The sequence below is a fragment of the Mastigoproctus giganteus genome, chromosome 10 (assembly GCF_048544385.1).
Source record: "Mastigoproctus giganteus isolate SK-2022 chromosome 10, ASM4854438v1, whole genome shotgun sequence".
Lineage (NCBI taxonomy): Eukaryota > Metazoa > Arthropoda > Arachnida > Uropygi > Thelyphonidae > Mastigoproctus > Mastigoproctus giganteus.
In genome coordinates this window covers 206,948,492-206,969,022 of record NC_143584.1, presented here as the reverse complement: position 1 = coordinate 206,969,022, position 20,531 = coordinate 206,948,492, and the positions used below count along the sequence as shown (strand labels likewise).

The window sequence follows — 20,531 nt, the reverse complement described above, 5'->3', positions numbered from 1 at the left end:
TACAGTACAGTATATAAATTTTTTCATGAAATCGTGACGTCACAGTCAGCTGTTTTGCTGATAGAAACATCATTTCCGGTTTAAAGAAATTTATCGCAAGGGATATTGGGAAGTATCTACGTTTATGACAAGAAATATTTTCCTTGAACTATCCAAAATGGCGGTATTGGTGGAAGGGCAACAATATGGTCTTTCTTCTAGGGGAAATTATTCTAATAATAAAACACTAATATTTGTTAAGCTGACAGATTCTGCCTTAAGAGCAATTGAAGATTACCTACGAATTCGGGTAAGTAATGAACATTTAGGGTTGTGTTTTTAGTATGCTTGAATATGGAAGTAATTACAAGCTTAAAGTGCCGTATATTCGTAAACTTTGGAGAAATGCCCGTTTGAACGTTACATGTGTATTTGAAGAAATATAAAATCAGAAAACCATATGATTTTTGATGCAGTTATATAATTACGTCAGTATTTTAAAGCGCATCACTTAGGAATTTGCTTTTTATTTTTACTCCTAAAATAAAATCTGATTACTTGAAATGTCAAAATGAGGACACTGGATTTAATGATATACTTGAAACTCGTTTAGTACTTAAAAAAAAAAATCCTAATCAAAATTTGGATTGTTTTAGTGATGTATAGATAATGCACTTGTATGGGGCTAGAAGATTAATTCAGAGCCAGATTACTTTCTTGGAATTTTGATAATTTCATGACACATTTAGGAAATCCAGTTCAATTCGGAGTTATTAATAGCCTTACCAGATATCGCCAATACGAGAAACAGATTCCGAGTATTGTTTTTAACCAGGCTTATAACCAAATCGGTTAAAATTAAATGCTTTCAGAAAAATAGGGATTTAACAGTTTCCCGTTTTTATTTGTTAGTTGTTTAGTTAGATACCGTTGTTTGCTGCTCACAATAAAGATAGTAAAAAAAAAAAAAATTACGATTAAGGAAAACTTTGCATGCATCTTTAATATGATAGAATAAGAAAATCATATAATGACGTGAATATTTATGATTTCCCTTTTTAGAACCAAATTAGCAAAACAGTAAAATTCCAAATAATGGCATGGAGGTTGCGATATTAGATGTTTTTATGTGTGTAATGTAAATTTCACCTATATCCAGACGCTATTTTTTTAAAAAATGAAACTAGTGTTAGTAGTGTAGCAAATGATGTAAGGAAGTAAGCTTATACATCATCAGCAAAAAAAATAAAATAAAATAAAACATCCTGCCCAACTCACACTTCCACAACACCAGATGGTAGTTTGTTTCAACAATCAGTTACTCTTTAGCTGAAAGCAAATTTTCATACATTGTCCTGCTGCCATCCTTTTTTTCATTTTAAGTTTGTGATCCCTTATATGTGTTGTCTAAGGAAGAGTAAGGCCCTCAGCATTTAGTTTACTCAGTACATTTAAAGTCTTAAATGTTTCAATCAAGTCTCCTTGCAGATGCCTAGAGATGGGTAATGACCTTCCCTAGTGATGATTACTTCAGAACTGCCCAGCTAGAATGTGTATTTGATTTCAGTTGATCACAGTTTTATATATCACATGATAAATATGGTAAAAGTAAACCTACATTAGCGTTTGCTAGAGATTTTATGGAATATTAAATATTTATTGGCTGCCATTCTGAAGTATAAATTTAAGCATTCATGGCCTATAATTACTAATAACTTAATTATTTGCTGTGACCACATATTCTGTGGTCTTCCTTTTTCAGTTTGTCCCCTTATATGTGTTGTCCAAGAAAACAGTAAAGATGCCATCGTATATATTTATATATTGAAACGCTAATTATGGCCAGAGGTTTGTTTACCTCTCTCTTGCTGTTTCTTTTAATATAATTGGATAGATTCCATTACCCCATGTGCTTTATTTATTTCCAGCTTCAACAATTTCTCCTCCACTTCCTTATCACAAAATCATTTAGTTCCCAGTTATAAGTTGTTATACTTTTGGTATCTGCATCCCATTCAAATTACTGTTGCCAAATATTTAAGTTTTTAATTAAGATTTCCTCATATATTTATAATACAAGTTCTACTGTTATAGCATTAATAAACTCCTTATCATATTTAAGTTAATTCCATGGTATATAAAGAAGTCACATAAGCAAGCATGTGATGTATTTTATGCACCATTTTTTTAATCATGTAGTAGGCTTAGTAGCCTGTTATAGTCTCTAGCCATCTCCTGGTTAGCCTTCCTGGCATTCTTCCTCTAGGGATGTATCGGGAAATTTGATGTTATCCTGATTTTATCTATTCTTTTTACACGTTGTAGCCATTTCCCTACATTTGGATTTATTCAGTTATGGGTATCATTTCTAGTATGTCCTTGTTTTTTATGTGATCTAACAATTCAAATCCTGCAGTTTTTCTCATAAATTTCATTTCAGCTGAAGTGATTTGGCATTCATCTTGTTTATGATGGTCCAGGCTTCCACATGTGAGTATTAGTCTGGCTAATGTCTTGTATATTTTTATTTGAGTATGTGTTTGCACAGCGCCTCAGTGGGCAGGAGCAGCAGCAGTTCGTAGCACACGCTTCTTGATTAGACCGGGGTTCGAGCCCATGACCACCAAATACGGAGGATGCGGAAAGGTCAGGGAATGACCACTGCATATCCCCAGAACAATATGGCCTTAGTTGGTAATGCTCCTAAAAACCAAATAACAAACATGTGTCTGCACTTTTGTTGGGTTAAAAAATTTGATTGATTATTCTGGTGCTCTGTTATAGTGTTGAATTTTGTTACTAATATCGATTTATTTTTCATAAGCCAGGCTGGAGCCAAGATATTTAAAACAATTTACTTGTTTTAAATTGTTTTTAAACCAACACAAATTTTGCTTTGGACATGATCCTTTCCCTGAAAAGCCTTTTTTTTATAATAAAGCTAAAATTAATTTAAAATTATATATTTGCAGCTATATCTGATACAATATTTAAGAATATAGTTAATTTTTTTTTAATTTAAAAAGAGCAAAAACACAGCTGTCTTTTAGCTGAGTATAACATAAGCAGAGACAGTGTAAGTTGTATTCCATCCACTATATCTTTTTTAAAAAAATAAAAATAGAGCATACAGTAATTTATATACCCTTTTGTTATATATAGCATAGCCATATTTTACATCAACATATAACTTTTGACAAATACATACAAACTTGTGAATAGCATGCTCAATATTTAATATAATTAAACTGTGCAAATCATCTAAGCAAATTCTTCAAACTAAATGATCACAAATTATTTGAAAGCATAATTATTTATCTCAGACTAAACAATTGAAGCACAATTGTATTAAGTATAACAGTCATGTCTGTATTTCTTTCATTGGCCTTCATAATTTACAGTTGTTCTCATGTATATTCTTCACACATCATATTAGAACAAGTCACTAAGTTTTCATGAAATTTATGCCATACTTTTTAGCAAGTATTGGTATTCTGGCATGTGTGCCCTTTTATTTGGATTACAAGGTTCCTGATTTAGATCTGGAGGAGGACTCTGTAGCTGTTTAGATAATTATCTTTTTTTTTTTTTTTTTTTTTAATGGAAACCCCAAACACGAGCAGTATTAGAACATATAGTACTTAGTACCGTGCTTGGGTTAGTGGTTGAGAAGATGAAAGAAGATATTTGTTGACATTAGACTTGAACTTCTGTAGACTATAATTTCCAGGAAATGCGTGTGAAGGAAGGTTGTTCCAGAAAACGGCAGTTGAATGAATAAACAAGGAAGATGAAAAGTTGGTTCTGTGAGTTTTAAGTTGGACAGTAAATGGATGTTGGCTGGTGGCGGCACATGTTCAGACTGTTTTGAAAGCGAGAGCGGGAATTATAGAAGCCATTTCAGAAGAACAGTGCCCATGGAAGTATCTGTAGAAGAGGCATGCAGCAGAAACAGCACATCTATGACACAGCGAGTGGAGACTCTGTTAGAGATGAATCATTAATTAACCTAACTGCCCTCTTCTGAATGGAATATAGAAGCCTGAGAGTGGTTTTTGGAGCACCGTCCCAGATGTGGGAACAATATTCCATTATTAGGGCGGATTTGCAATTTGTACAGAGTGATGGCTGTTTGGAAGAAAAGTAACGCTGAGAGCGAAAGAGAAAACCAAGTTTTTTAGATGCCGAGGAAGCAATATTTGTAATGTGCTTGTGCCAAGAGAGATTAGAAGTCAGGGTAATCCCCAAAAGAGATATATCATATATCTCGCCTTAAAATTGGAGTGTCACCAAAGATAAGCATAGGAGCAGAAGAATCCTTTTTGGGAGATATGAGACGAGACTGAGTTTAGAAGGATTGAAATCAACTAAGTTGTCTTTGTCCCACTGGAGAATTACCTGGTGATCGGCATTTAAGTAATTGGTAGCGGATATTCGAGAAGTTGAAGCTTATTGAGCAGGGCAAGGTTTCTTGAACTGGAAAGTAGAATGCAATGTACTATCATCAGAAAAATTATGGATAGGATTTCCAGTCAATGGAAGAAGGTCATTAATATACAAGAGGAAAAGAACTGAACCATGGGAGACACCAGCATTAGTGGAGAAGTTAGAAAACAGCCATCTACCCTCACCCTCAGTGAGTGATCAGAGAGAAAACTCAATAACCAATTACAAAAAAACAGTAGGCAAACCATAAGATGAAAGCTTGTTTAGAAGACATTTATGTCAAACATGATCGAAAACCTTTGAGATGTCAAGAGCAACTGATTGTGTTTCACTGAATTTGTCCATAAATGGGTAACATAAGCCAGAATATTACCAGTGGATTGACACTGACGGAATCCATACTGGCGATTGTTGATCAGACGGAATGTTTCTAGGTGGTAGTAGTAGTAGTAGTAGTGGCATGTGATGCAAGAAAGCAAGTGTATAAGCTTATGAAGCATCAGCCAAAAAAAAAAAAAAAATCACACCATTCCCTCCAAATGCCTGTCCAGTTCCGCCTTAAATAATGCTCCTAAAAACCAAATAACAAACCTCCTTAAATTTATTCAACCTATCAACTTCCACAACGACAGATGGAAGTTTGTTCCAGCAATTAACCACCCGCTGGCTAAAGGCAAATTTCCGCACATCTATTCTACATCTGTCTTTTCTTAATTTGAATTTATGCCCCCTTAGGTTCATAATCTGAACAAGTGGAAGGATCCCATCAGAATTCAGCATGCTCAACCCATTCAAGGCCTTATACACCTCAATTAGATCACCGCGCAGGTGCCTAGTCTCCAGCCACTGCATTTTGCAGAACTTAAGCCTCTCTTGGTAAGAGGATCCCTTCATTCCCCTCACCAATCTTGTTGCCCTTCTCTGTACACGCTCAAGTAATTCTACATCCTTCCTAAAATGAGGCCTCCAGACTTGTATGCAGTAGTCAAGGCATGGCCTGACCGTTGACTTATACAGAGGGACAGTCACCTCCTTCTCCCTGCTAGCAAAATTCCTATATATCATTGACAAAACCCCATGACCTGCCCTGGCAGCCTGTCTGCATTGATCAGAAAACTTCATATCTGACTGCACAATTACTCCCTGGTCTTTTTCATTTTCTACCACCTTAAGTGTAGTACCACACAGTTGGTACTTTTCTCTGGGGTTACTTCTACCCCATATGCAGTACTTTGCATTTGTCAAGGTTAAACTTCAGTTTTCACTTCTCAGCCCATCTGCCCAAATTATCTAGATCCTGTTGCAGTAGCACACTGCCATTACTGTCATTAACAACCCTGCCAACCTTTGTATCATCTGCAAACTTCGACATTAAGCCTGATATACCTTCATCAATATCATTGATAAATATACAAAACAACAGTGGACCCAACACCGAACTCTGTGGGACTCCACTAATAACATTAGTCCACGAAGAGCAGCATCCATTGATTACCACCCTCTGTCTTCTCCCACTTAACCATCCTTTCATCCATTGTAGCAACTTACCCTTAATACCATTCTGCTCCAATTCGTACAATAGTCTTTCATGAGCAACAGTGTCAAAAGCTTTCTTGAAATCCAAATATATGATATCAAAATTATTTTTTGCATCCAGTTCCTTTGTAACCACATCATAATATCCTATCAAATTTGTCAGACAAGACTTTCCCTTAACAAACCCATGCTGTGTCTGAATTATTTCTGCAGTCTTGTCTAGATGATCCTGCAATACATCTTTAACCGGTGACTCCATTATTTTACCCGGAACAGAAGTTAAACTAACTGGTCTGTAATTACTTGTGTCACCCTTCGATCCCCCTTTGTGAATTGGGGATACATTTGCACATCTCAAGTCCGTGGGAACCTTCCCTGAGTCCAAGGATGCTCTCATGATTATGGCTGAGGGTTTGCTTAGTTGCTTTGTCGCCTCTTTTAATATAACTGGATAGATCCTATCCACCCCAGGTGCTTTTCTTATGTTTAACTTCAACAATTTCTCCTCCACTTTGCTTTCATTTATTAAAAATCATTAAGTATCCTGCTACAATTTGATAACCTTCTGCCATTTTCATGCATGTTCGAGAGGCAACCAGAGAAAGTAATAATCTTGATCTGGTTATCAGCAGTGATCATTCGTGTATTAAGAATTTGCAGGTAAAGGAACCACTAGGTGGCAGTGATCACAATGTACTGATGTGTGATTTACTTAAAGATTTAATTACCATCAGGGGTAAAGAAAAGGGTTTTTGCTTCCGTAAGGGGGAGTACTGTGGTCTCCGACAGTTTTTAAATTCTGTACAGTGGGATCAACTGACGATGTTACCAACAGTAAATTCTAAGTGGGAAGTATTCAAGGAATTAATCGTGGATGCTACTAAAAGTTTCATACCTATTAAGAAATATTGTTCGAGTTTTAGGCCTAAATGGTTATCTATTGAACTAATGAGACTCGTAACAGAGAAGAAAAATGCATGGGATGCATATAAATTATCAAGCAACTCAGAAGCCTATGGCAGATATAAGCTAGTCTGTAATCAGGTCACAAAGGAGGTTAGGCAGGCGAAGGCAGATTATGAGAAATCCTTGGCAAAAGATGCTAAGAAAAACAGCAAGGATTTCTTTACTTATATAAACTCTAAAAGGAAGGGGATGAATCTGATTGGTTCCCTTGACATTGATGGTTTGACTGTTGATGATCCTGTTCAGATAGCAAACAAACTGAATGAGTATTTTGTATCTCCATTCACACATGAGGAATTATTAAAGTTTGAAAAAGGTAGTTTAAGAGTTGGCGATTAATTGATTTATCTATTACTTTAGAAAGAGTAGAAGTAATTGCAATGGGACGATAATTGGATGGGAGGGATTTTTCACCCTTTTTTATGAGCAAATTTCCAAGCAGAAGGAAAAACACTTTTGGAATAAGAAAGTGAAAAAAGCCGGGAAAAGAACAGGAGTAATTTCAGGAGCACAAGTTTTGAGAACAAGTAGAGAAGTACCATAACGACCTGTAGCTTTCTTAGCATCAAGATTCGTCAAAATCCTTTTTACAGAAAACCACAGGAGGCATTGAATGGAGCGTGTTGGGAATGGTGCAAGGTGTTTTACCAAAATCATTAATACATGAGTTGGAAGAAAAATGGGATGCTAGCAGGTCAGCTTTATCCTTGGCTGAAGTAAAAACAGAACCATTTGGTTTTGACAAAGGTAGGAGCAAAGATGGCAAAAGTTGCAGCCAATAGCTTTGGCAAGAGACCAGATTGCTCGACTACCATTAGGGCAAGAAGCAAGTTTTCTACTCTTAGCCTGTTCAAAATGTAGTTTGGACTGATTAATAACTGCTTTACAATTGTTGCGAGCTTTGATATAGGCAGAAAATGAAACTAAAGATTTGGAAATGAGCCACTTACAATATACAACATTCTTCTCTTGAACAGCCTTAGCACATTTATTGGAAAACCAAGGTTTAGATAAAGGACAAGATATTAAAGTGCTGTGTGGAATAAAGGATTCCATTCCTACAAGAATAATTTCACTGACACGATCTGAGCATACGTTGACATCAGATGTTTTGAAACAGTAATCCAAACAGGAAAAGAAGAAGAAAAGAAATCTTGCAGGTCATCCTATTTTGCATTCTTGTAATGCCAAACAACATGAGGTTGGGAATAGTAGTAGTAGTAGTGGTGGTGGCATTTGATGCAAGAAAGCAAGTGTATGAGCTTATGCAGCATCAGCCAAAAAAAAAAAAAAAAAAATCACACCATTCCCTCCAAATGCCTGTCCAGTTCCTCCTTAAATTTATTCAACCTATCAACTTCCACAACGACAGATGGAAGTTTGTTCCAGCAATTAGCCACCCGCTGGCTAAAGGCAAATTTCCGCACATCTATTCTACATTTTTTTTCTTTCTTAATTTGAATTTATGCCCCCTTAGGTTCGTAATCTGAACAAGTGGAAGGATCCCATCAGAATTCAGCGTGCTCAACCCATTCAAGGCCTTATGCAGATCACCGTGCAAGGTGCTTAGTCTCCAGCCACTGCAATTTGCAGAACTTAAGCCTCTCTTTATCTCTTAGTCATGAGATAAAGGCTCCATTGGAGAAAAGACAATCACCGAGTTGTGATCTGAGGTGCCTAAAGGACCACTCACTTCAACCGTGTACTTAGAAAGGTTGTTAGTGAGAAAAAGATCAAGCATGTTGGCTGTATGGTTAGGATTGGCTTGTATTCTTGTAGGTAAATGAACAATCTGTGCGAGGTCATTAGTAATTGCCAAAAGCCTCAGCATCTCGACCAGCTGGATCGGTGTGACTAGAAAAATGGAAGCCAGCTGGAGTTGTGAACCTTAAAATTACCTCACTATTAAGAAAGTTGGACCGGAGAAAGTAAAGTTGCAAAGAGAGCAAGTGATTAGTGGAGTTGGGAGAATGGTAGAGACGACAGATGAATTTGACAGAATGAGGTAGAGAGATTTTAAGCCAGAGGAGATATTACCAAGTCTCTGACAGGGAATATCAGAACAAACATATGCACAAGTACCACCTTTGAGGCGAAAGGAATCATACAGCAGATAATTTGGGCAACTGAGATGAGTAGTAGTTGAATCAACCGATAACTGTCAGAAAACGTACATGGGGTTTGGCAGACTGCAAGTGCAAATGGACATCATTGAGATTAGAACTGAGACCACGTATATTTGTGAAATGAACTAGGAAGTGTTTGGGAGGTTTAGATCTTTTTGCAAATAAGCTTACTCTGTTAGTTTGACATTTCATGGTGTGTTCAATAGTAAGAAAAAGTGGGGGGGGGACATGTTTGAAGTAATGAAATTTTTGGACATGGCATACACATGGTAAGAATATACCCAGATCCTTGACATAACGTGGCCTCGACAATGCCCCCCCCTGCATACACACTACTCGGACTCCCTCCAGTCACTATCTGGCAGAGTAGAGGTAGCAAGATTATACACTAGCTGATCCGGAAGCCTCCTAGAGAGTTACCAATAGGTTCGGCCCTGTGTACTAACTAGCAGCCGGCCTGCGAACACTGTCTTAGAGCTGTACCCTCGAAATGTAAGGAAGATTGGATCTCACCATGATGTCCATCATAACCTCAAAAGTCATCAGTCATACTGCATGATGGAAGAGATGGGGAAGGGTTGACCAGAACTTAGCTCTGGAGACTAAACATGGTTTTCACCACTTCAATCCTCCATTAAGCAAAGTGGTGGTATTGCACCGCTTGATGAGTCATCTACCACCTAGTATGCCTGGTAACAAAGAGGGGCGGCATTCCTTCATGTGGTGTGGGTGCCACACCTCGACCTCTGCTTACATTGGTTCACACCTGGGTGGTCACCAACAGTGTGCTTGCACATAGGGGTTATACCCAGGATTACTAACAGTCCCACCATCATGAAGGTGCAAGCAGAGGATTTGGCTGTCAAATACCGTCCGGCTTTCGCCAAAATTGGATCCACTTGACTTGAATGTCATCTGAATATCAGTTCGATCAGTGTTTTAGACTCCCTGGTAGGAAGTACAACTTGTCTGGCATATCTGAGAAAATGTCTGTGACAACCTCAAGGACCATAACGAACCACAAACCATCTGCTTGATGGTTTGTGGTTCATTCTCTGGCCTTGGGGAGAGATAGAGCATTCTACCCTTTCAGGAGTTATACACTTTCATTTTTTTGTCAAATAGGCGATAATCTATGTAGCAGTTGCACATACTCTTACAGTTCCTTATTTTGTTGAAGCCTTCATTAGAGGGAAAGTGTGACTACAGACAAAGAAAAGTACAGATTTATCATCTGATTCCTTTTTCACTAGAGGAAAATACCTGAAACAGTTAGCGAAGAGATGAGAGCAATATATTGAGAGGATTGCCCAAATCGTAGTATTGTTAGAGTATAAACAGTTCGAGTGGGAATGTAATATTGTTCATGTTGCTGAAATTCCAGGTCACTCAAAGTAAACAAATTGGACATGGAAAATCACCATACTGCAGTTAGTGAAGTGGCTCAAGAGGTCTGAGTATTAGCTGTGTGGAATACGTCATGCAAAACCACACGCATGTGATTTTGAATGTTAATAATGTACAAGTATCATGATATTTTTCTAATATCCAAGCTATCAGTCTCCCGTAAAACTTTCTACACCATCAATCTTTTGATGCGTTTTAAAGCATCCAGTGAGCTGAGTTCAGTTTTTTTCTTTCTTGCATAACCCACAACCGTAATTTTGGTTTCTTTAAAGTGGAGGAAGAACTTAAGAATCCTTGTGAAACAGATCGAGTGCAAAATCCTTCTAGATATTTTTCCCAATTTTTTTTTTTTTTTTACACCTTCCTCGCCCACACCTAATTTAACAGAAATATTTTCTTAGTTTTCTGTCTATACTTCAGGATGACCATATAAGGTCAGAGGAGTTAGTATTAGTATTAGTATTAGTAACGGCCGCATGGTGCAAGAAAGCCTATGGCTTATGCTGCACCAGCCAAAAAAAAATAAATCCGAACAAAACAATGATAAAAACAAAAAAATAAAAATAAATAACTAAATAATAATAATTAATAAAATAAAAAATAAATAAAAAGGAAATTAAACCTATCATCCTATGTGCTTCCCTTACCCGAAAGTACTATCCAGATGACCTTTGAATTTCCCCAAACTCTCGGCCTCTACCACCCATGAAGGCAACTTATTCCAGTAATTTATAACTCGCTGGCTAAAATAGAACTTCCTGCAATCCAATCTAAACATTTCCCCCCGTAACTTGAATTTATGTCCCCTAGTTCTAGCATCATTTATAATCTTGAAAATTTTGTCCTCATTCATTTTACTGATGCCTCTCAGAGCCTTAAACACCTCAATCAAATCTCCTCTAAGGTGTCTAGTTTCCAAACTCTGCAACCCACATATTCGAAGTCTTTCTTCATAAGGACGCCCTTTTGCCGATCTCACCAGGCGAGTTACCCTTCTTTGCACCCTTTCAAGAAGCTCGATGTCTTTCTTCAGGTGCGGTCTCCATACTTGAACACAGTATTCCAAGTGTGGTCTAACATAAGCCTTATATAATGGGATTATCACGTCCCTATCTCTACTTGCAAAAGTTCGATAGATCATTGATAGGACACCATGGGCCTTCCTTGCAACCTGTTTACAATGCTCAGAGAATTTCATGTCTGACCGTATCGTAACACCCAAGTCCCTTTCCTCCAGTACTGGCTTTAGTTGAACTCCACCAAGTGAATAAGTTTTTTTGGGATTACTGTTTCCCAGGTGTAATACCTTACACTTTGTTGGATTAAAGCACAGCTGCCATTTTTCTGACCATTCCTGAAGTCTATCTAGGTCTCTCTGAAGAAGCTCAGCTTGACAGTGATCATTAACTACTCTCCCAATTTTAACATCATCTGCAAATTTAGACATCACGCCCTCTATCCCTTCATCAATGTCGTTTATGAAAATTAAAAACAACAGTGGTCCTAATACTGATCCTTGGGGAACCCCACTTCTTACATCAACCCAATCTGAGGAATAGCCATTTATCACAACCCTCTGCCTCCTGCCCTGAAGCCATCCTTCTATCCATCTAAGGATTTTCCCAGTGATTCCAACCTGTTCCAGCTTATAAAGCAACCGCTCATGTGGGACTGAGTCAAAAGCTTTGCTGAAATCTAAATAAACAATGTCGAAATTATTCCCTAAATCCAGCTCGTGAGTGACCCTTTCGAAATAGCGAACCAGATTTGTTAAACATGATTTTCCCTTTACGAAACCATGCTGAGTATCCTTGAGAATTTCAATTCGATCCAAATGATCCTGAATTCCACCCTTGATCATTGCCTCCATGATTTTCCCTACTACTGAAGTCAGACTGACAGGTCGATAATTTCCAACTTCACTTTTAGAGCCACCCTTATGTATGGGAGATACATTTGCACTTTTCCAATCCAAGGGAATCTCCCCAGAGTCTAATGATGCTCGCATAATTAGCCTCAATGGTTCAATGCACTCGCTTGCCGCCTCTCTTAAGATTATAGGGTATATTCCATCAACTCCAGGAGCCTTACTGGTCTGTAGGCTCGAAAGTTTTTTCATTAAATAATCTTGCGAAATTTCAATATCATTAATTACATATTTTTTAACTTCGCTCCCACAATTTCCCTTTGCCACAAAAGGCTTTTCATTTGTAAATATCGATGCAAAATAACTGTTGAGTTCATCTGCAACGGCAGCTGGTGTATTTATTACTATCCCCTTTCCCTTACATAAAGGTCCGATCTGGTTTGTCCTGCTCTTCTTGGCATTTATATATGTGAAGGATTCTTTATCCCCCCTCTTTGCTCTGTTTGCTAGTGATTTCTCATAAACTGCCTTTGCCTGTCGAACCTTTTCTGTGGCTCTATTACACATCACCTTGTAGCTGTTATAGGCTTCAGTACTTTTTATTGTTCTGTAACCTTTCCATGCCACCTTTTTCTGCTCAAGTAATGCGGCAACTTCACTAGTCATCCAACTTGGAACCCTCCTCGTGGAGTATTTTTTTAATGGTATATACGCATTCAAGGCATCTGTGATTAATGTTTTAAAAGCGTACCACAGTTCAATCATATTCATTCTCTGCGCGATATCTACCCAGTTAATAGAGGCCATGTAGTACCTTAAGGCATCGTAATTTCCTTTTCTGAAATTAAAACCCATTCCTTTGCCTTTTACTTCTGCTACCTCTCTCGTCATCATCCACCGTAGAACTCTGTGATCACTTCCTGCTACTGGTTCCTCTACTGTCAGCCCTGTTATGTCATCTGATTCATGTGTGATGATGAGGTCTAGGATATTCTTTTCTCTAGTATTTTCCCTGACATGTTGATACAAATAACAGTCATCTAGTTGATTTAAAAATTTTGTTCCCCATGTCGAGTTTCCTTCCCATTTACTCCAATCAATTAGAGGCAGATTGAAATCGCCCATAATAAGGCATTGACGCTTACTTGCCCATTCCATTTGCATGTAGAGGCTTTTGTCATAATCTTCACAATCACCTGGTCTGTAGATTACTCCTACTCGCATTATACCTTTGTTTCCAACTATCTCACACCATACAGACTCTATACTAGCATGTGAAACGTCTGAATCCGGGAAAGCTATCGTCGCACTCAGGCTGCTTCTGATAAGAAGCATTACCCCACCACCCCTTCTATCTAACCTATCCTTCCTAAATACATTATACAAGCCGTACTGAAACTCATCATCCCCAATTTCCGGGTGGCACCACGTCTCTGTAAGCCCTATTATGTCCGCGTTACTTGTTTTAACCAGCAGTTCGAATTCGCTCATTTTATTGACGACACTTCTAACGTTACTGTATAAACAATTAAGATTTACTGTTCTTGTATATTTAACAACCCTAACACAACCCTTGAAGTTTTTTAGGCTCTCTTCCCTGGCATTAGCTACCCGCCCACGTGAAACGTTTGTGCCCCCAGAACATCTAGATAATACGTCCAGTTGGGGTAACAGATAAGAACTCTTGAGGTATGTGCAAGAGTTACTTTGACCAATATTATCAGATAAACGCGTGTCAGTATTACCCACATCCCCCCTAACTAGCAGTTTCCCTGAACCTTTAAGGTATCCTCAATAATACTGGCAAAAACTTTTGCACCACCTTTGTTTAAGTGTATCCCGTCTCTACAAAACAAATTCCTTCTACCTACAAGTGTGGGCCATGCTGATAGAAATTTACCCCCTAAAGCCTTGCAGATTCCTTCAAGTCTTGAGTTAATCCACAAGGCTCTTGAGTTCATGTGATAGAGAGAATAGAAAAACATTCTACCGTGTTTAGCAGTCATATGACTTGAACTAGGGTTACTCAAAGCGTGTTCACCTTTACACTTGGCTGTGGAGGCCTCATAGAAACAACTTTTTTTTTTGCCCATATTTCATTAATTTGTAATATTTAATACTGTAATTATAATAATAAATAATTTTACTGATGCAAAACAATAGTCTTTAAAATTACTGATTTAGTATACTAGCTGCAAGCATGCTGGACCAGTGTCTATGACACACTGCAGCGTGCCATGGGTATCAGACAATAGAGGTTAAAAAGGGAAGGGGGAATGTCAGATAATCGGGTGAGTTAGTTAAGAGGGGCTTCTATTATAGTTGGTTAGATATAAGTGCTAAAAAATTGTGCCATAGGTAGATAAGGGGATTAAACTGCAATTATGTATTATTGGCAGATAAGAAGGAAGGAACAGAAAACCAAGTGATAGTCAGAAAAGGTAAAGAATGAGGTCATGGCAGAATTTGAAAATTCATTCTTGGCCTATTCTTACCATGCATTGGTTTTCTCTTCCTTCTCTCTTATCTACCAACAATATATAATTAGCATTTTTACCTTCCTTTTCAACCTAAATACAGTTTTGTTATTTTAATACTTACATCTAACCAAGTAATCTTATTTACAATGTTAAAATAATAATATGCTAGTTGATATACTTTCATTGGAGTGCTTGTTTTATTTGTACGATGAAACACTGCTGCCCCAGATAGATTATTATAGCTGTAAATAATGTAATGTTTGAGTGGCATGTTATAGAAGTTATCTTCATCAAAACACTTGAAAGCGCATCACTGTGTTCAGTTGGAATCAATATTTTATTAATAGTCTAACAATCATATTTTTTGTGGGTGTTTTTGCCTTTGCTTCTTCGGTAATTGTGACCTTGCTGTTATACAACCAAAAAAAAAAGACTGACAAAGGAGGAAACACAGGATGAGGAACATTATAGTGACCTTTAATGCACTTAAACCTTTAACTGTATAAGCTGGGTAACTAAACTATGAAATTGGAACTTAATTACCAAATGCTAAAAATGCAGCCATTCCCAATCAACTTGCATTGCAGTATGCACAATATGTGGATCTTGAGACTACATAGATCAAGATTATACACCTAAAGACTGAAAATACGCAAAAAACTGCAAATGCTTTTCAGTTGGAGTATTTGCAAGGGAAAGTAAGCAACAGGAAAAAAAAAATAAAAAGACATGAGATGTGACAATATAAAACAGAAAATATGACATATGAAGAAGCAAAAAGAATGATATAACTGCAGCATATAAATAGAAACACAAACAGGTGTGACATTCCCACCAAAAGAGTCAATATCAAATTGGGCATTCTCACTGCTCACCATCTAGAACAGGCAGTAAACATGCTATTATCAATTCTACCAAATGTAGAAAACAAAGTACAGTACAGTAAATAACAGACAAGTAGAAAAATCCCAGCACATATTAAATAAAATGGATGGATGTAGAAGTAAAGAAAAAAAAAGTAGCTTAGATGATATGAGAAAATTTTAGCTCAGTATAATCCAATGTTTTTGTCTACAAGAGACTCATCTGAAACCTAAGAATAGCATTTCAATAAAGAATTCATGCTATACGGGAAAGCCGGAATTATGGATAACATGGATGGAAAAGTAGCAATCGTGCTAAAGTTATGTATGCTAACAAAACAGATTCCATTGTATGCATCGCAATAAACTTGATAAAGCCAATTGGGAAAAGTATAAACTGCTAACTGTATTAGATAGAATGCAAGTTGAACAAATTTCCATTGACTTGGCCATTAAATACATAACAAACAAAAGTTAATCCAAGAAGTTCAATCAACAAAGCAACAGTGAAGTTCCCCATACACCCTAAACCTTGAAAATGGCAACCAAGCAAAGTGTGTGTGTGTTGGGGGGGGGGGGTAAGCATGGATTATTTTCTGAAAATATGATTCAGTATAAAAAAAAAGTGAGCAGAAGCCAAGAAAATTAGTGGATAAAATAAAAGGGGATCCTGCATTCATTACACATTCCTGGGCGCCTCCGTAGCCAGGTGGGAAGGAGCAGCAGTGCGTAGCACACGCTTCTTGATTAGACCGGGGTTCGAGCCCGTCACCACCAAATACGAAGGACGCGGAAAGGTCAGGGAATGACCACCGCATATCCCGGAGCAATATGGCCTTAGTTGCTAATGCTCCTAAAAACCAAATAACAAATAACACATTCCTGATTACACAACAGGTACGAGAGTTGTGTGGAATAAGATGAATAATAAATATCAGAATGCTCCTTTACCATTATAAACTGGAAAGGACCTTACAGATGGAAGAAATAGCAAATGCCCTTGGGGAAAACTTTTGTCACATTATCAGCCATTGCATCATGCATCCTAGCCTTCCAAGCATATAAGACATGAAAAATACAACCCCAGTTTCTCCAACCAAAAGCAGTGACTAACTTTTCACTTTGCCAGCGTCTGTAACACAGTATATTAAACAAAAAGTTTAACAGACCTAGATGAAGTTTGTTATATGCTGATAAAGCATTTAACAAAACGGTCTCTGACTACATTTCTCCAGCTATATAACTGACACATAGCAGACACTTATCCAATAAATTTCATCATTCAAGCCTTTCCCAAACCAAGAAAAGACCACACAAACCAAAACCACTACTGTCTGATAGCATTAACCAGCTGCTTGGGAAAAGTTTGAGAAAATGATAAATGCATGACTGATGTTGGTTCCTGGAAGCCAGCAACTTACTTATTGCGGCTCAGTGCAGTTTTGGGAAAGGAAAATCCACTTTGGATTTGTTGATCAGTGTAGAAAATAACATGAACACCTTCATTAGGAAAGAATCTCTAACAATAATCTGTTTTGACATAAAAAAAAAAAAAGGCATTTGATACACCATGGTGCTGTGGTATTCTTAGTAGATAACTACCATATTCATCGATAACTTTTTACAAGAAAGAATTTTTCAAGTTAAGATCCTTGCCAAACAGTCAAGTGTTCCCCCTCAGGAGGAAGGAATATAAAATGCTTTCCTATTTGCAATAAAAATCAACACGATAGCAAAACAAATGTCTAAAACTAAAGACACAGTACTGTGTGTAAATTACTTCATCTCCTATCATTTCCAGAACATACATACAGTAGAGAGTGACAGCTACACGGAGCTCCTACCATTGTTTGGTGCATAATGTCTTTAGCTGCCGTTGCACCTTAAAATGTCCAATAACAACAAGGAGCAATTAAAGTAACCAAATGGGCACAATGGTTTTCAAATCTCTTCACAATAAATGGAAGACATTTCTGCATAAAACATAACTTACACTCATTCCAGAGCTGAAAGTAGATAATCCCAGTCATGCCAAGAATAAATCCTTAGTTTAATCCTATACTGAAAACTACCTTTTCTAAAACAGCTAAGAACAGACTACTGAAAAAAAAAAAACTTAATATTCTAAAGTTTATATCTGATTTGGTTTGAGGAGCAGACAGATGTACTTTCCTACATCATACAGAACCTTAAGATCCCGACATGATTATGGAGTACTGTAAAACTGCAAAACAAAGCACCCAAAAATGGAATGAACTGATATGGCACAGTGCACTATACAGCTCTGGAGGCATATTGCATGTCACCGGTAAAAAGTCTATATGTGTACACCTGACTATCTGCTGTGGGAAATTCAAGTACTAAATGGGAAAACAATTTGTACATTCAGAATTACAGAGCTCGTGCAACCATTAATAGACCAGCAAACATACAAGAACTGCTACCAACTGATTGCTAAATTTTAACAACTTGGAAATCATCCACAATACTTTTTTTTTTTTTTTTTTGACTACTCAGGCACCAAGCTATGATCTCTTCATCCAAAAGTGGGGAAAGAATGCCCTTCAAAAACATTGGTACCAATAGTTACATACTAGTTATTTAGAACAATATCCGCATTATAAACAGATGGCTACAAAATAGGCACAAGGGTTGGAGCTGCAGCAACTTTTACAGATATCCTAATATAGCAGCTCCTGGCAGGCTGCCATATTATCTATATGGCAAAAATGGATGCACTACAATTATCAGTGATTCAAATACTTACTTATCCATTGTTGTTCCAGCTTCTTGTCTAGTTGATAAAGATAGTGCTAAATGGCAGATGGAGTCTTCTCCATTTAGCTCAGTCTTCCCACCATTCCACTCTCTTCAGCTAATGCCTTTTCTCTCCACATCACTAACTCTTCTTTTCATCTTCTTCTCAGCCTTCCCCTTAGTCTTTTACCCTCCATTTTCATTTCTAACATCCTCTTTGGCAGTCTGTTTTCCTCTATTCTCTTTACATGACCAGACTACATCAGTCTGTTCCTCTCAATCATTTCTTGTAATCATTCTTTTTCCACTTTCTTCCTAATGGCCACATTTCTTACTCTATCTCTGCTGGTCTTTCCACACCCACCTCTTAGAAAATTCATTTCCATCGCTTGCATTCTGATAATATCCTTCTTCCACATTACCCATGAATCTGATCTATAGGTTATTATTGATACATAATAAGCTAAAATAGACTTGATAAAAATTTAGGGCTAAAAGCCTCAGACTATAGAAAATTTACTAGACATACAAATTAGTGCATTGTACCGAGTCTATATATAATAAGTCAACCAAAGTTAATTGCATGGCTTCATTTTATTTACATCTCATATTGTGAATGCCTTTACAACGAGTTGCCTATTTGTTATACTTTGAATAAGTAACACTTCTCCAATAGAGAAGGCTATTGTTACTTATTCCCAGTGGATACCACCACCCAGACTGCCAATTCTGGGCTGTTTGGCCCTTCATTGTTGGGTGTGTGTAGATAGCTTGTGGTGTAGTGACTGACAACCTAGTTGTGAAATTAACTACACAATATGAGATATGCCAAATGGTGTACAGTAGTTTAAGACAATAAAATTTAGGGCTGAAAGTCTCAGAATGGATGGTAGTATCCACTGAGAATAAATAACAGTAGCCTTCTCTATTGGGGAAGCATTACTTATTCAAAGTATAATGAATAGGCAACTCTTTGTGAAGGCATTCACAATATGAGATGTAAATAAAACGAAGCCATGTAATTAATTTTGCAATTGACTTACCATGTATAGACTCAAGGCATTGTATTAACTTGTGTATCTAGTTAAGTTTTCTGTAGTCTGAGGCTTTTATCCCTAAATTTGTATTGTCAAACTACTGTACACTGTTTGGCATCTCTCCCTATTGTGGAGTTAATTTCACAACTGGGTAATCAGCCATTATACTACCAGGTACCTACCTACCCACTGATGAAGAGCCAGATAGCCCTGAAACAGCTATCTGTACTGTGGTATTCACTGAGAATAAGTAAAAATACTCTTCTCTGTTAGGGAAGCATTACTTATTCAAAGTGTAACGAATAGGCAACTTGTTGTGAAGGCACTCACAATATGAGATGTAAATAAAATGAGCAGTGCACTAACTTATGTCTATTCAGCTCTATAGAGTACCATCTTGTACTTCTCAGGTACCCTCTTTTTCCAAACTAGATCTTTTACATAGTTATAAAACATTCTTCCTTGGTCTGCTCTTCTGCATATCTCCTTATCAATTTTCCCTTCCTTATCTACTGTACTCCATTATTTCAAAAGTATACACTTCTTTCCCTCCACTGCAATCCTAAAGCTGAAAAAAACTCTTTGCTGGAACCAACTAGTTCAACTCTGGCAAGATCAGTGGTCACAAGAAAGTTTATTCCATCTCTGTCCTTTGCCTTACAGAAGTGTGTTCTAAAATGTTTCAGTCCAAGTCTCCATACTGTTTTTCTTCTAACTGGACATGGTTACCTTTCCGCTAAACTTGATATGCTTAACCTGTCCATATTACTTGGATCTTCGTCAGCCTGTCTGCTGTGTCAGCCATTTTCTCCAGAGAACGAGTCATCTCTCTTGGACTCCAAGGAAAAGTTTAATCTTCTGCAAGATTTTGCACATAAAGCTTTCCAGATGTGGACAACTTAGCATTAGCATTAGTAGAGGCATTTGATGCAAGAAAGCAAGCTTATGCAGCATCAGCCAAAAAAAAAAAAAAAAAAAAACCCACTTCCACTTCACCCCTCTGTTCGTTCCAAATACCTGTCCAGCTGAGCCTTAAACTTATTTAGGCTATCAACCTCCACCACAAG

At 37.4% G+C, this 20,531-nt stretch overlaps 1 protein-coding gene across 1 annotated transcript in view; it reads left to right on the top strand.

The window, feature by feature from the left end:
* The first annotated feature begins 157 nt into the window (after nt 1–157).
* Su(Tpl) (Suppressor of Triplolethal) overlaps nt 158–20,531 on the top strand; it is a 136,740-nt gene continuing 116,366 nt past the window's right edge. Inside the window, exon 1 of the mRNA XM_090382379.1 lies at nt 158–289. Coding sequence (XP_090238505.1) covers nt 158–289 — 132 coding nt within the window. The remainder of the gene's footprint in view (nt 290–20,531) is intronic.